General features: G+C 32.7%; 1 protein-coding gene across 1 annotated transcript in view; it reads right to left on the reverse strand.

Annotated features, from left to right (window-relative positions):
• The window catches only part of LOC119830877 (metabotropic glutamate receptor 2-like), a 146,729-nt gene that overhangs the window by 49,136 nt on the left and 80,211 nt on the right, over positions 1-17,382 (reverse strand). Inside the window, exons 3-6 of the mRNA XM_038354054.1 lie at positions 8,980-9,595; positions 8,109-8,251; positions 4,419-4,505; positions 1,111-1,194 (exon numbers count right to left, since the gene is read on the reverse strand). Coding sequence (XP_038209982.1) covers positions 1,111-1,194; positions 4,419-4,505; positions 8,109-8,251; positions 8,980-9,526 — 861 coding nt within the window. The 5' untranslated portion in view covers positions 9,527-9,595. The remainder of the gene's footprint in view (positions 1-1,110; positions 1,195-4,418; positions 4,506-8,108; positions 8,252-8,979; positions 9,596-17,382) is intronic.

A 17,382-nucleotide genomic window follows, 5' to 3' on the forward strand; every position in this document is an offset into this window, starting at 1 on the left:
AGTAATAAATGTTATTTGCAGTTAACAATTTTCTTTTTTCTTTATTACAATATTTATGGCAAGACTAGGTAGTATATAATATCGCACATAACTATCATACTATTTTTACAATAAGGCAAACATAAACAAAATTGTTATCTTTACCGTTGGATTAAATATTAATTCTCATTAAAACGATTTTTTCTCACCTATAATAATATGCAGTACACTTTAAAATAAAAAAGCAATTCGTCGTCCTACATCGAATAAAATATCAAACCTCCAAAAAATTTTCTTTACAAAAACAGATTCTTTTCGTCACCCTCATTACCTACATTTCTTTGTCGCATAGAGCCAAATCTGTAAATAATTTAAAATAACTTTCGCCTTTAGAATAAGTATATGATAATATGTCGAATTCAATATTTTAAACTACCGATTTAATAATAAAATAAGCACACGCTTTCTTAAGAGGCCGTACCGCAATAGTGGGAACACATAAATAAATAGGTCAGGTGACATATGTTTTTATTATGAGTTTGGAAAGCTTATTTACGTCAATCTTCAGCATTTTTATCAAGCGACTGTTTGTTCAAATAGCACGCCGTGAAGCATTGAAATTCAGGTTTGATTCCACAAAGCCTCGCTTTGATGTACCTCATTATTTGCACAAAGACAAACCCTTTCGTTTAAATCAGGTTTGCGTTTATAGTGAAATGTTTTCCTCGAGCCATTCATTTCTAGAAGACTAAGATGTGTTTGAATAATAAAGATCTATGGATATCATTTTATATGTGCAATACTGCTTTTGTACACAGTAAGTCTGATATAAAAGTACCTACTTTGGATACGTTAAATAAGACACAATTAAATCAATACTCAAAAGACAAAGAGTCATTAATAAGTAGATATACCTACGTAGTAAATTTTTTACTATTCCTATGGAATGCTATGATTATAGAAACGATAGAACAACTGTAGAGATACAGTTTTAAACTTACAAATTGAAATATTCTGATGAAACAGCTATCTCAAGGCGTAAATTTAAATTTATTAATTTAAATTTACGTAAATTTCTAATCAAAACTAATTACAAATGAAAAAATCTTTTTGTAAGTTAAACTTAGGTACCTTAATTCCATAACTGGATTCTTCGTAAATTATAGACACGTAACTCCAGCCAAGTTTTTTCACAATTTCCACCATCGCTCGAACCTGCAAGAGACTTAGTTTAATTAAACTAACCAAAGATTCGAGAAAGTTCTAAACGATGTTTTTTCTTTTTTAAATGTTGCATTACTATGTGCCAGTATTTGTATCGAATAAATCTTGACATACCATGAAGGTTTTGTAGGTTGGCTGAATGGCATAAAATTATAATTGATTGGCTGTCCCGGGGAAGTTCTCCATAGAACATTATCCCCTACACTGTCATCAAAATCAAATTTATCAAAACTGATCCGTCATTTCGAGTTTTAGTTAGACTAACGAACATCAATTAAATTTCATATACGTAATTTTTATGTTTAGTAAGACTTTTAAGAGAATTTTTATATTTTAAGACAATATTTACAAAGAGATTGTAAAGTACCTAGTAAAAATATTAAACAAGTTATATATCAAGCATATACTAAAACACAAAACGTTTCAATTTTTTATTCAATGACGGATCGTTAAAATTGTATTCAACGAAGTTTTTAAAACCTTTGTTCGGAATAGCGTCTAATTTCATTTCAGCTTTGCGACTGTCCTGTCATTTCAATTTGAACTTTAGATTCGGCAATTGTTTTGTTCGAAAAAATCTGTTAATTCGACATTTGAGAAGCAAAACAGATTATGAAATTTAAATTTCTCAGGCTAAGCGATGTTATCCTTGTTAATACTTAATGGTATTTACAAACAAAAAATAAAATTATTAGATATGTATACAAATGTACAATACTTACTTAATTTCTTATAATTATTAAAAAAATGCAGGCTTACAATCTAAAATTGTAATAATCTTGTTATTTGAAATGATTTTATGTACAACAATCCTACTAACATTATAAATGCGAAAGTTTGTAAGGATGTGTGTGTGTGGGTAGCCGGAATAACATATAGGCAACTTTTTAATTTGATATTCTTACGGGATGCGGACTTACGCGAGTGAAACCGCGAGGCGCAGCTAGTATGATATATTTTCAATGTGTTAACGCTTCAATTTAAGATATGTCTCAAAATCAGCCTCAATGCTGTGTATTTAAATATTCCCCAATAAATCAAAATTTTAACTGTAACACGTTCAATACACGATAATCGCATCAATATCCCCATTGAATATAAATGTCAAAACATTTATGGTCCGCGAGCCAGCAACTAAAATTCATTTCCGTAATTCTTCCGGGCTGAACATTGGTTAATGTAACCATAGGTGTGTCATGGCATGGTCAGCAGATACGTTGGTTGGTAAAGTTGTGGTGACCTTCCAAGGACGTAAAAATATCTATAATTTTATTGCTTGAAAATAATGCAGATTATCTTATTCGGCTTCAAAATTTGTCCGATTAGCTACTATCTTGAAGGAGTCAGTCAGCTGGTTGTGGGGTGGACGATTCTTCAGCCGGTCATAAAAGATGTGAAACAAACACTTCAAAACCAGCTGAATATTTTATTTCTTCAAGAAGTGGGTAATTTGCGATCTGACAAATTTTCATGCCAGAGGAAGTGTGAAGTCCCGTGTCCCCTAATGGGGCATGGGGCAGATGATGTATATCTGTTTCACTGATCGATTTTCTTTAGGGACAAGTAGGTGATCAGCCTTCTGTGTCCTGCCAGACCGAGACATTTTTTTTTGTACGTACCGGGACTTGAACCCAAGACCCCTCGGTTCTACGCTCACTGTACCAATGAGGCGGTCAAGGCCAGAGGAAGCATCTGTAAAACGAAATATACTTCCAAAATCACCACTGCTCAACCCACCAATGGATCTACAGCCAACGGTCACCATTCTTAATGATGATGTTTATTATAACCTCAAATTATCAGCCCGCAAGAAATGATTGACGCAATTTGCGCCTGACTCGCGGACCATTACCGCACTAGCCGATTATTCACATCCGAATGACAATGTACAATAACGTTAAACAGGTTTAGTTTGTTCGAACAGAATTAATAAGTTGTTACGCTGACGAATCCAACTTAGTAAAAGTTGGGAGTTGCGAATGCTCAAATTCATTACAGAGATTAGTTCAACTGGAAGTAATACGTATTGTGAAGTTTTAATCCTTTTTCGACAGATTTTTTTAGAGGGAGCAGTGTACGTTCAGAATAGGGTGGAAGTAAATTATAATTATATTTATTTGACTTGTCATTTATCTGGAGGTGGGTGGAGGATGTGTTTAATTTGTACATTTAATAGGAAATTATAGATTTTCTTGCGAGTCCATCCAGTCCAATTCTCCAACCCTTATTATATTATCAATTATTATATAAATCAATGTATTATGACGATTAAAAAGCGCTTCAAAAAGTAATATAGCTTAATAAATAAATGATTCAGCGTCTTTTGAGTTTCACTACACAGGGACGCCATAATTATGTGCGGCACGATCAATCACACCTAGCTCCCAGGAGGCTCTGAGATCGATGATCATAAAGTTATACGCGCCTAACGAAATGAGGATTTGTTCAATACAGGAGCGGCGTGAGCTCATCAGAGACCCGGAGAGGAAAAAACTATACTGGGTCCAACAATAGCATTTTTTCAGCTACTGAAGTTAAGATTCTTTTTTTTTTGCTTTGAGTCGTACATTATGCAGACAGTACAAAATTAATTCAATTTATACGTGGAATTCAATGAGTTATTATTTAGGATAAGGGAAACTTTTTATCCCTATGCTAATTCAACAATGTTTAGGTAGAAGCTATTTAATAATGTGTAATTTGGTTTAACCATTAGGGGTTACTGACAATGACTGGCATTCTATACAGGTCTGTTATAATTTTGTTGAAGTATGAACCAGGATTTGAAGTCCTCCTGAAACGATGGCCCGGGGCGACGCATCGCCCTTTCCGCTCCCGGGTATGTCGGCTAGCTAGCCTTTTGGGTATCTTATTTATTTTCTTGATCAAATTAGTGATGCTTTGATGAAAAGCTAACAGTACAACGGATAGCAAAATTTATGTTTGAAAATTTAATTTTAGAAAGTTGGGACTGGATTTCAGTTGTTAGATCATAATATAATTGATAAAGCGCCTGAAGGGAATCCCGTAGCGAAAAATATCGAGTTATATTTAGAAAAATGTGTTCTTATTTACACAATGTGTATTGTAGATTTCTTGTTTGTACAATTTTTGTTTCGGTTACTGCTATTTTTTAATGTCTTTTGTGTACCTTATTTTTACTTGCTATATAAGTAATAATACTAATAGTAATAATAAACGAAAAATACAATTACCTGATGGAGATCCGAAGGTATAGTACGCGTGAAGTATTCAAATCTAGCTTTGTTCGACAATTCCGGAGACGTTGAAAAGAAGGACACCTGTGAATATAAATAGTATTTCATAAAATCAAAACATAGTTACAATCCTTACACCATTATTTACTGAACTATACTGATTTTCTCAATGCGAAAGTGTCTACAACGCAACGATTTAGTGGCATTACTTTTACCTGTATATAAAGAGCTAGAGAGTGACAAAAGCACCATTTCACTGCTGTTAATTTTTTATTTCTATGGGAATATCGATTTTAATGTGTGTTTGAGTCACTCGCATTTCCCTTGTTGTTTTAGCTGCTCCCAGGGTTAAAGTTTAGTCTGCATTTTTCCACCCAGTTCCAAATGGTAAATCCTACTAGTCCTACTAATATTATAAATGCGAAAGTTTGTAAGGATGTGTGTGTGTGTTTGTTGCTCTTTCACGCAAAAACTACTGAACCGATTGCAATTAAATTTTGACAGCTGGGCAACTGGAATAACATATAGGCAACTTTTTATCCCAATATTTCTACGGGATACTGATTTACGCGGGTGAAACGGGGGGAGCAGCTAGTATCATTATAATACCAATCGGATATACTACAACGTGGTGTTACTACACTGGACAAGGGCACCGACCCTCTATTGGGTGAAGCTTTTCAAAAAGAGAAGTTAATTTGCTGGTTACAGGAGATGTCGTGTCAGACTTAATTAATGTTTTATGTTTTTATAGTTTTATGGTTTCCATAGCCACATTTCACATGTAAATATGTTTATATTATGTCTAGTAATGTCGTAACAAATACTTATATCAAATTGAAAAGATAATTACGTAAATAAGCAAATATGATTCGAATTCCGTAAATTAAGTCATAATACGTCAAATTTCAAAGGCATTCGAGTTAAATCACGACGAGCGTCTGCGAAAAAATTTCGACACATTTCTGCTAAAGATCGATAGCACATTATTGAAATTGCTTAGCAATTACAGTCAAAAGGTAAAGGTGAAACATAACCTCAAACGCACTCTTCCAAAGTTCCCTCTTGTACCTTTTATTTTATTTCATCAAGTTTCCTGAGGTCGGAGGTTGATTGAATTTGTCGATTGTTCGACTTTACTAGTTGATTTTACGTTTTTACGGTCAATAAAGTTTTGTTCGTTTGTTTTTTATAAAGTGGAACGGGCAGATGTTGTATTTATTCTGTAGTTAGATTTTTTGTAATAAGGAAAAATGTTTGTAAATTTTGAACAGTTTCCAATTACGGATGTTGTCCACGCTGAATTATTCGTCAATAATCAAGATTGATTATAGTATTTCTAAATAGTTGTTTTTTTATTAAATCGCTACAGAGAACTCCGCTATAGTATTTACTATCATTAAAATAATTCTTCAGATATTTATAGGAACAAAATAAAGCTTACTAGATTCGTGGAATATGAAAAGCCCACGAAATCTTACTTCAGGTCACAATCTATATTATCTATATCAAATATTCGGCAAATTGGTATATTAAAAGCTTTCTAGAAAAACAATTATTATCTTCTATTTATAATTTTTCGTAAGATGGCGGCGAGTAAACAATTAAGAAAACAAATATAATTTTCATAATATGTATACGTATTGCGTATAAATTATAGTCTAAGCTGAAAAATACAAATACCGCTCTTCTAATGTGTGCCCTAATTTATTTTTTGCGGAATGATGTTTAAAAAAATGTCTCTGAAAGATTTATATACTCGTATATATGCTTGGTAGTACCTCGAAACTATTTGATAAAAGAAATTAATAAACAAAATAATAGGAGGAAATTTGCGAAAAAACTTTTGCGCATCCCATTTATTTATAATTTAATTTAATGTCGAAAATTTGACATTTTCAGGTGCGCGACCAACATCGCGCATCGTAACAAAACCGAGTATTATAAAAAAATAGTTTGTATTTGAATCCCTTTCAAAAAAAACATTAACAGAAAAATGGTTATGTAAATTTTTAAACAAGTTAGACAATTGTAAAATAACAAAATTTTCTCCGTCTTCCCTTTTCATTGTATGTACTTAAGAAAAAAATTAATTAAACAATTGTCGTAAAAAATTTCCGCTTCAATAGCCCTTCTTATTTTCATCCTTAATGAAATCACGTAACACGTAATAAGAGTTTTAAAAATGTTTTTATTATTTGAGATGACAAGCAGTTATACAGAACAGTGAGAATTTTTTAAGATTCAATGTTGTTTTTAGGATGATATGATATTAAGCAAAAATATTTTAGGAAAATTATTTCTACAGATACGTATAATCGTACTTTAAGATCGTTTTAATTGAAAATTCTCGGGTTGTCATTATTTACGTTCGTGCAAAAATACCAAATGAATATTTTAATTAAGCCCAAAGGAAGCAAAGTCGAAGTTGTAATTTGGTGGTTTCCATAAATTTTATTATTTTTTGGAGTTGGAAATAATTTATTAGTTTATCAAAACTTTTCGTTTCATTTCACAAATGTTATATTTACTTTATATTTCCCAGTGGTATTGTTGTAAAAAATTGTAATCAATCTAACCTGAAAAAAACCGAAGCTACTTAAGAAAATATTTGCCACAAGAATGCTATATTATTATTAAAAGCCTGTTTTATATACTTTTAAACTTAGATAGTCTACATTATTGTTATACAATAAACATTAATATTTTTTTTATAATTGACATCATATTATTGTTTCAACTAGTTAAAATTAACGATGTAGCTTATTAAATAAACACGTATTTATAAAAATCTCTGAAACAAGCTCCAGAAAACAAAAAAAAAACCCGACTCAAAGAGCACAAAGGTCCATCAGCAATCACCAAATTACACGCCATTATCTTTTAGAATCGCTACTTCTCTGAGCAGAATCCTATTGTATCTTATTGAGGGTATTATGAAACTGAACACAATACAGCGGTTTGTGGAAAAAGATCTAAATAATTCAGAAACGAGTTGAATTTAGGCGAAGCGTGAGCAATTGGCGCGAATGAATTGAGCTTCAGGTACTACAGTAAGTACGTCTTTCTTAATTTTTTTCATGTGTAATTAATTTATATACAATAGAATATCATGAAACATGGATCACCAGATACGAAACTAGGAACAACGTTATATACACAAGTTTATGAGGAAGTAAAGTTATTTTCGTCTTTTTAAAATACTAAACTATCAGTCAATATAAAATGAACACGTATACGCGTTCGATGCACCGTTCCGTTATTTACTAATCTTCGTTAATCACATGATTATGCTTGACATGGATGGCTTTCATTGAAGAAACTGTATTCCCTTATCATATATAACTGGCTTTAACAGTTCAAATATCATTGTATCAATCTTAATTGTGGTTAGCGTTCAAGACGGTTTACACAAGCACGGATTTAACTCGAAGTTTATTTCAGTATGGGAGTCTAAGCTTAGCTTTTGACGGGAGCCCAAAAACACCATCGCATTTCCAATAAAAATAATAATCGTTTTATTGGAAATAACATTTTTAATTGTACTTTTAATTATACATAATATAATATTTTTTATTGGAAATAACATTATTAAATTTTGGAAATAGTATACACATGGTATATTATAATTATAGTATGGTATATTATAATTATAGTATGGTATATTTTACCAATAATATGTTATACCTGTGGTATTTTAAACAGTCGCAGCAGGTTAGCGACCTGCACTGACGTGACGCTCGATGCCGCCCCCACCACACCAGATATAACCTTCCTCATAGCAGTCGCATTGCACGCGTATTCTGCGTCATCTATGTTACTTATTGACCCTGTGGACAAGAATTACAACATATTAATGTATCCATACATAAAGGACATAACACTATGATATACGCAAAAGATTTATGTAAACAAAATATTAAATTTAAATATAAACAGGTTTATTCAACTATATTTTGAATAATATAAAATATAATAGTTTAAAAAAACTATAAAACACGCTTTAACAAAAATCATATTTTGCAAATTGAAAACTGGAATAATTTTATCAAATTAGTGTATTGTCATCGGTCCTCAATAAATCTACAAAGTTTGAACGAAATCTGGCCGTTTAAAGTGGGTCAAAATCGCGCCCAAAGAAGTCAGTTACAAACAAACAAACAAACATACAAACAAACAAACAAACAAACATACAGGTGAAGCTAATAAAAAGCGTGTAAAAAGGACTGTACTGCCCTCAAATTATCCGAACAAGACCAAAAAAATGGGACTACATGGCGGGCACCAGCTTTCATATAGAAAATAATTCATAGAAATCGGTTCACCAAGTAAAAATTAAGATGATAACAAACAGAAAAAACAATTGAATTTCTTCTTTTAAGAAGTCGGTTGAAAAGTAAGTATTTCAATTGCTGATCGAATAGCTTTTTAATACCATTAACATATTGCACTAGTTGTAAAATGTTACTTACAAATATCTTCAATTAAATTCATTATTAAAATATTACTTAGAGTATATTTATTTCAATCTCATTTACAACTAATTCTACAAACATACCTTTGATAAAATCTACAGCCATTTCAAGTCCATAGGTATCTCGGTCACAGTCATCCAAAACGTGAGCTCCGATCGTGACACCAGGGATCAGTTTTAACTTGTGGTTTATTATGTCCAGGGTGTACAACATCGTCTCCAACGCCTGCACACCCCCCTGTGGCATCACAGGTCCACACGTCATGTTCTCCGATCGTTCATGTACCATCATTAGTCCACCAAGCACCAAATCTCCTTCAATAACCGCTTCCCTCTTTATCGGCCAATGCTGGTATTTCTTATTCAGTTCACCCACATGGTCATTAGGCATCCATTCATTTTTATTATCATTATCTAGTGCGACTATATCGTAATTTACTAGGCTTCTATCTAAATAGATGTCTTTGAAGTTGGGAAAAGGGTCGTAGTACGGCGTGTATTTGTAGAGGTCTGAATCAATTTTGTGTCTATGTCGGTGGTGGTGTCGGGGTTCGTCTATGCTGTGTCTCATTTCTGTGTGTTGGAGGATGAAGAGCAGTGACGTTGCCAACCAGGTCGGAGAGGGATGCATGATAGTGGTGTGTCCCTCAAACCATCGTCGTGGAATTTTTCAATGATGTTTGTAATTTGGTCATTATGTCTGAAACAATAAACAAAACATGAAATTGCGATAGGTTAAATACTTATTATAATTACTGCTTTTCAGGTAATTTATTCAATGTGGGTCGAGCATGTTTCGGCAACAGAAAACCGGCCTTTTTTCTTTTTTTAGTGGGGAATATCTTGTATAGACACCCACAGCCCCCGGGGAAGAGGTCGTGGGTTATGTCGGATTCCTACCGACTAAAACCCCACTGTGTTCCGTCGAGCCGCAAAAGGAGGGGCCACACCAACACCAACAGAAAACTGGCCTGAAATATTGGCATGCTGTGATTCGTACGGTGAGTGTGGGTGCCGGAGGCCCGTTTCTTTTCCTCACCCTTCCTATTCCCCTTCATTCCATATTATCTTTTACATGATAGTTTACGTACATTAAGTTTTCTGAATATATCTTATACTGTAAAAATACATTTAATATATAGTTTTGAAGACATTCTCGATGATAATCTTTCCGATCGATCATTTGTGCACACTATTATTTATTTCCATAAAATATATTATTAATGAGGATAAATCATTGATGTCTGGCAATGATAAATGGAGAGGGATTGCGGGGTTAACCCGTGATACGTGGATATATGAAGGAATGATAAAAATAAATGGCAATACCTGTCAGAACATTATAGTGTAACTCCGCTCAATTTACTTTTAATAGATTACTCTTTATGGTCTATACTCTTTATCAATGCTATTTTACAAAGATTTAATTACTAGCTTTTTCCCGCGGCTTCGCACGCGTAAATTTGGAGTAGTTTAATAAATGTTGTACATATAAAACTTCCTCGTGTCCCACTTTATCTATAAAAAAAATCCCATCAAAATCCGTTGCGTAGTCTTAAAGATTTCAGCCCTCTGTATAGCCATAAGGACATAGGGATAATATGGGGTAATAGGGTCAGAGAAAGCGACTTTGTTTTATACTATGTAATGATTTAATTTCATTAATTATACTTAAGTAGCTTTATTTATCTTTAAATTTAGTGTATAAAAATATATGTCTTTATTCAAAATAAAGATAGCGGGGATTAAATGATAAGATTATTATGACATGAATATAATTTTTCAAGATTTGACCGTGATATCTTTCGATACAAAAGGGAGATATAAGAACATTTTAAGCAATCAAGAGATTTACAATGTCGTGGTCGTATTCCAAGCTTTTCTAATCTTAACAAAGATACATATAAACCTAATTGCAATAAGTAAAAACAGCTCTGGAGAGAATTATTTTTGCATTCCTAAAAAATCTGTCGGTATTGTATTGTGGTAATGGCATAACTATCGTGTGCTAATACTAGTATTGTGCACCTATGGAGGCTTCAAGTGATATGTTTTTTAATATAATGAAACTTTCAACCAGCAAGGACAGTCAGACCTGGTGGGGAATAACGATATAACGACAGAAGACACCATTAACATCGTGTCAAACAATGCCCACCAATAATAGCCACATCAATCAACGTCCCAAAAACTAATACAATTTGGGAACTGAGCCTTGTTCCTTGCGAAACGTCCAACAATGAGAAAGTAGTAACTAGGTCTTACAATGATATAGTTCTCCAGATACGTGTGGAATGATATCACGAAAATTTTTATTGAAATTATTTTGCACTCATGTCTTCTCACCCGAGTAAAAATTTATCGTATTTGTACTAGTCAATAATATTTTGACCAAACGACGTCATTATTACTAAACAGCAATCTCTACCCGGCAACTGTATATCTGTATATACTAATCCACACTATTATCTATTTTGTAAAAAAATCATACGGATCTTTAGAGATACAGATACACTTTACAGATAAAGATAAACTAGTTTGTTTACTATAATGCACGTTTATTATAATAGTATAGGTTTGATTTACAAATATAAGTTATAGGATAGCAATAGTAGGAATCTCATTAGGCACATAAGTATAAAAATTCAATCATTGATTGAAGACTCGACTTTCTTCCTTAACGACATATATTCTGTAACTCTATTACTAATAATGTCACAGATTTTTTGTCAGCATGTAATACTGATACAGCGTAATGGAATCGAATTACAAAGAAGCATTTGTAAAGTATATCAAAGGGATGTTATGAGAGGAAGTGGTTATGAATCAAAGGGAGCGAATGTACGAAATAGTGGCGACGTAAATTGTGAGAATATCACAGTTTCGGTGATCTTGCAAATACAGAGATGTCGGATATGATGTGGTGTCAAAGTGTCTTATTAAGTTTTGATAATGTGACGACGGTGTGACCTTTCAGGTGTGAAAGGAATCGACCTTTGCAATGGACCTTCGAGACTATTCGGTGATATTTTGAAATATACTCAATTTATAGCTGACTTTCTATTTTTATGAATTCGTCTCAACTTACAAATATATATTTGGTGTATTTCACAGGTTTCTACTTCCCATTCAGAACAAAAGCTCTTATCTAGAAGATATATCTTGTCTATCAATTTAATGATTAATTAATAGAGTTCCAGTAAATTCAGCATTTTCATAACAAAAGGCTTTGGTAGCGGCCATCTTGAAGTTAATTAAAAGGGTAGGAATATAATCTGTGGAGTGACGTAACAGAGCCCTTATCTTGAACCCAATTTGGTGTGAGAATGCTTTGGTAAAATACCATTTATGGTCTAAGCCAAAGAAGGGTTTACTGAAATTTAATGCATGATATAAGATACAGAATTTCGATTCGAAAGTTATCCAGTTTCAGAGACAATGAGTAATTTTAGCATTTGAAGTTATTTTGGGGTATCTATGTGTTTAAATCGTTTTTGTTAGTATCACATATATAAAATGTACGTTATTACAGATTCACTCACACCCAGTCGTCTATACGGTTAAACTATATTCTTTTTTTGTTTAACGCGGGTTCCATTAATATATTATTAGGTATTATTAGAGGTCACATTAGTTTAAATATGTCAAGTGAATTGAAAGGGTTAGATTTGACGTGATGATATTAAAATGGCTTCTTCGATCATGTATTGTTTTTCTAGTTTATATTTTTAGAAACTATTTTGAACTTAATGCCATTATATCTTGTGACGACTTGTTTTATATTGTAAATCTAATGATCGTGAACGTATTATAAGAAATCAATTCTTATGTAAAGTATGCTTATGATAAACTATTTTACCCTCAATGCCCCTACTATTTTAATCTATTTTAACTAGAGATATATTTACATAACAAAATAAACGTACCGTTAGTTGATTCTAGTGGTGTACGAGTTTTGTTATCTTTATACATGAAAAAACTATTTTGGACCCACTATGAAGTTACCAATAACTTTCAAAATATACCGCAATACTAGTGATAATGTGTGGATTTCTTCACGATGACGATACAGTTATCCATCGTAAGGGTAACTACTTCCAGTGTAGAATCTGCTACAGCAAACAAATTGTTTACTCGCGAGATTGGATATCAGGAAATCCAATGTGGGAATCGTATGTCTAAGCTGTCTATAAACAGTTATTTATAACTAAAACTAAACTGCCTTCAAATTGTCAGAACTAGACCAAATTAATAATATTGATGGGCAGTAGCTTTCAAATAAAAATCATCATCAAAATTAGTTCACCTAAAAGTGAAGTTAAAAACACTGATGTTTATTGAGAAAGTGAAGACAGGACCGCAATTAAGTGAATGTTATTTCTTCAACCGATTCTATCATCATCATTCATCCAAGTAATGGATAGAAAGTGAATTATTTATAATCGAAACATACAGAATTCTTTCAGACACATGCAAATGCATTTACATATTTTATATAAGCGTAAGTAACTACACGTACAACAGTTTGATAAATATTCATAAATAAAAGATCGTTCATTACTGCTTACAGTTGATCAGTGAAAATTGCCAATTTCGATACAGGATTTTTGGCTCACAGGGGATTATAATTTAAAATAATGGATAGCAGCGTAAAAGTAAACGAACTGTTAATCTCGGACAATGAATTTATGAAGGAAAAAGTGGTGCGTTTCTTCTGTTTTGGTACATAATAGCACAGTAGTTAATAAATACTTATAGCCATTGCTACTCGAGACCATTGACAATTAGTTTTCAGAATATTTTTGATTTAGCACTAGCTTCGTACCCGCCCGAGTAGTCAAAGGAAAATTGTTGCCGTTTCTATGGAAATTTCGGGATTAAACCTATTTATTATACTATTTCCTTAAGCAGTTGACACGATATGTTGGCACCAAATTTCATTTAGATCTGTTAAAACACAAACCTTGCTTTTAAAATAGTATTAGAAAAGTAAAATGTAAATAATGGATATGAAGTCTATTAGTTGGCTATACCTATACTTAAACTTTTTCTTATATGTAAGTTCAGTAGCTCAGAAAATTCTTTCCAAAGTTACAATCTACAAACATAATGTTACTTGTCAATGCAACTACGTTTTGTATATTGTGACTTCCAGACTCCCCCTATTCCTTCCAATACCTTTCTCGGATTCTTATCGTTCCTTTCAGAGCCGGCATTCGCAGACATACAATCTTTGCTTAAATTCTTGGACTATGATGGTCACTTTCCAAGTGAGCTAGCACGTCGATTCTGACATACAGAAACAATACATATCTCTTCCATAATATTTTTCAAGTAAAACGCAAGCTGGGCCGTGCAAATTACACCCCATAGCGTTACATAACTCCCCGAATCGCAAGATAGGTGTTGTGTTAGCAATTTAGTCGGTCGTTCTCCGATAAAATGCGACCTTCCGCGTGATTCAATAAAAACGAATGTTTTGGTCCATGTCGTTTAAATATTTGATATGACGCTATACGGCTTTTAACTATATCTTTTTATGGTTAGCACTGAGATGTATAAATAATTAATAGTTTTATATGGATTGTTTATAAATCTTGCGCTTTAGATCAGTTGTGTACCCATAGAATAGATTTATATACAAAACAATGTTCATTGTACATTATTACTGTATGTACTGCTGTTATACTAGTGTATAAGTTGTTTGGAAACCAATCAATAAAGATAAAGAAATAAAAATAAAAAAAATATTGTTTTGCAGAACTTCAACTTTAGGAAAATGTCTGTATAGAATCTTGTTGTACTCTTTAGATTCATCTATGACAATGGGAAAAAGTTTATTTCAATGTAAGATTTACTCCCAAAATATAGAAGAGCTGGCAAATTTTATGCCATTCGAATATTAATTATTATAATTATGATATTTGACATTGCTTATCAGCATAATATGATAAACTCATGAAATTGCTTTATTGTCATCGATCCTTGATATGTATTCAAAGATTTTGATTAAATCTGTTTGTTTGACCTAGGTCAAAATCCAGATTACAGGAGTAAGTTAGACACAAACGTACAAACATACAGGCAAAGCTAGTAAAATTGTGTTAATAAAGATGGGTGAATTCCTACTCCGTCAACCGAAAAGTTGAAACTAGAACAGTGCATGAGAATAACAAAGATGCGAGTTTATGGACCAATAAACAACGTGCACTAGCTGACCTGAGCATTCAAAATTTCAAACAATGTATCATGCAGTCCGGATTTAAGATCTTAGTGCTGGGTTGTAAAACTCGACTTATGCGGGTGCGCTATTGTGATCATTTCAAAGTGCATGAGATATTTTATGAGAGTAAAAATTGCATTAAAGAAGCAAGTGATGCGTTAGAATGGAGAAAACTGAAAAATTAGCTCGAAAGAGAGGAATGAATCAATACTAATATTATAAAGCTGAAGAGTTTGTTTGTTTGAGCGCACTAATATCAGGAACTACTGATCCGATTTGAAAAATTCTTTCAGTGTTAGACAGCCGATTTATTGAGAAAGGCTATAGGCTATATATGTACCACGGGCAAAGCCGGGGCGGACCGCTAGTAATAAATGAAACGACTATTAGTAGAACTTATGTTTAACTACTTGAATTTCATTAATATCTATATATAATTTGTATTCTGTATAATCCTAATAGATGTAATTCTGTGTATATTTAATCACCAATATTAAGACATTTTTACAATAGAATAATAGTCTTTGTAATTAAAACAAGAGCCAGAATTTCTCACGCTTATACGCATGCATGTTTTCGCGCAGATATTAGAATTCACGATTAAATACTAAAAAAAAAGCTATACAATAAATATGTAATTATTAAAAAAAAAAATTGTACCGATAAGAAAATAAAATAAATTAATATAATAACGATAAGAGCTACTCACTCATCTATGTGAAGTCAGTGCCAATCAAGACCAGTAGGCTAGTAATAAGTAACGAATAAATCGCGTTTAAAATCCGTTAAAATGTCTTAATTTCTGAACGTTATATTCTCGCGTAATAGTAGTTTTTCCTTGCACGAAAATACAAAGCATTCACTGTTTTTTGTTGGAATTTATGTGAACCTAGTAAGATCACTTAGTTCAATTCATAATATAAAAAAATTAGTACAGACCATGAGCAATCTCACGTAATGTAAGACATGCATTCTCGGTAGACGTCGTTAAGTAAAAGTTTATTTCATTTCAACAAAGAAACACGAAATTGCGTAAACAATACTTGAAGTGAAACAATAAACTCGGGGGATATTAAAACGATGATAAAACACAATAACATTACTAAAGTAGCTTATGATGTTTTATACGAACGATACAAGCGTATTAATCTTATCTGTATGCTCCCTAGTATTTTCTTGTGTTTGATTTTACGCGAGTATTATACATTTAGAAATTAAAAACTTTTTAACGGATTTTAAACGCGATTTATTCATTATATTATTAACCCGACGTTTCGGACACTTTACAGCGAGCGTGTCAGTCTCCCCGTGACCACGTTTTTAATTTCTAAATATATGCTCCTTTACAGAAAAGGCGAGGGAAAACTTCAAAGAAAATGGTATATTTATTGGTACTGCTGAATTTATGTAAAAGTAATTAAATAATTTAAGTTGAAACTAGTTGGCCCCGTAGTTCTACCCACTTAGTACCTGATGTTACATAACCTGTAACACGGATCGGCAGCCGTTGAAACACATTTTCAAAATAACAATAATTAAGTGTTAGCGTTACGGTTAAACCCTAGGTACATACCTGCTAACACGTGCGGCACATGCATGAGGTATGTCGGTCGGTAAAAACAGTATAAACCCTTGGGAGTATTATTATATATAAAAGGATACTAGATGTAACAAGATGTAACAAAACAATATAAAAAGTATGAAATAAACCAAGTACGTCACCACTTCAACACAGCCAGGCACACTGCGTCGCCATTATTAGATTTATAACGCACCGAATCTCGCGATACAAAACGCGGCGTTATGATAATTAGATAATATAAAGCAATTAAAAAGCAACCGAAACTTCCCGTGAAGTGCTTTTGAATATAAAGTAAATTAGCACGCGATTCGCACGTGATTACATGAGAGGCGACAGACAGACTTTTTACGACTTCACGACTACGACGACTCGACAACGACTACCGCGCTCCCTTCGGCCGTAGAAATACATCGCGCCACTCGCTACCCTCAAAATATTAATAATTTTATTTTGTCTGTTCCGAACAGAACCGAAAGCCTTTCTCAATAAATGGTCTATCTGACAGTGGAAGAATTTTTCAAATCGGACCAGAAGATCTTGACATTAGCACGTTCAATCAAAAAAATTCTTCAGCTTTATAACATTAATACCCTACTTCAAAACTTTTGTTATTTGATGGGTATTTTTATTCCAAAATAAAGTTTCAATTCGATATTAGTTCGAGTGTATATTCACCCTTTTT

This window comes from Zerene cesonia, chromosome 12, assembly GCF_012273895.1.
Source record: "Zerene cesonia ecotype Mississippi chromosome 12, Zerene_cesonia_1.1, whole genome shotgun sequence".
NCBI lineage: Eukaryota > Metazoa > Arthropoda > Insecta > Lepidoptera > Pieridae > Zerene > Zerene cesonia.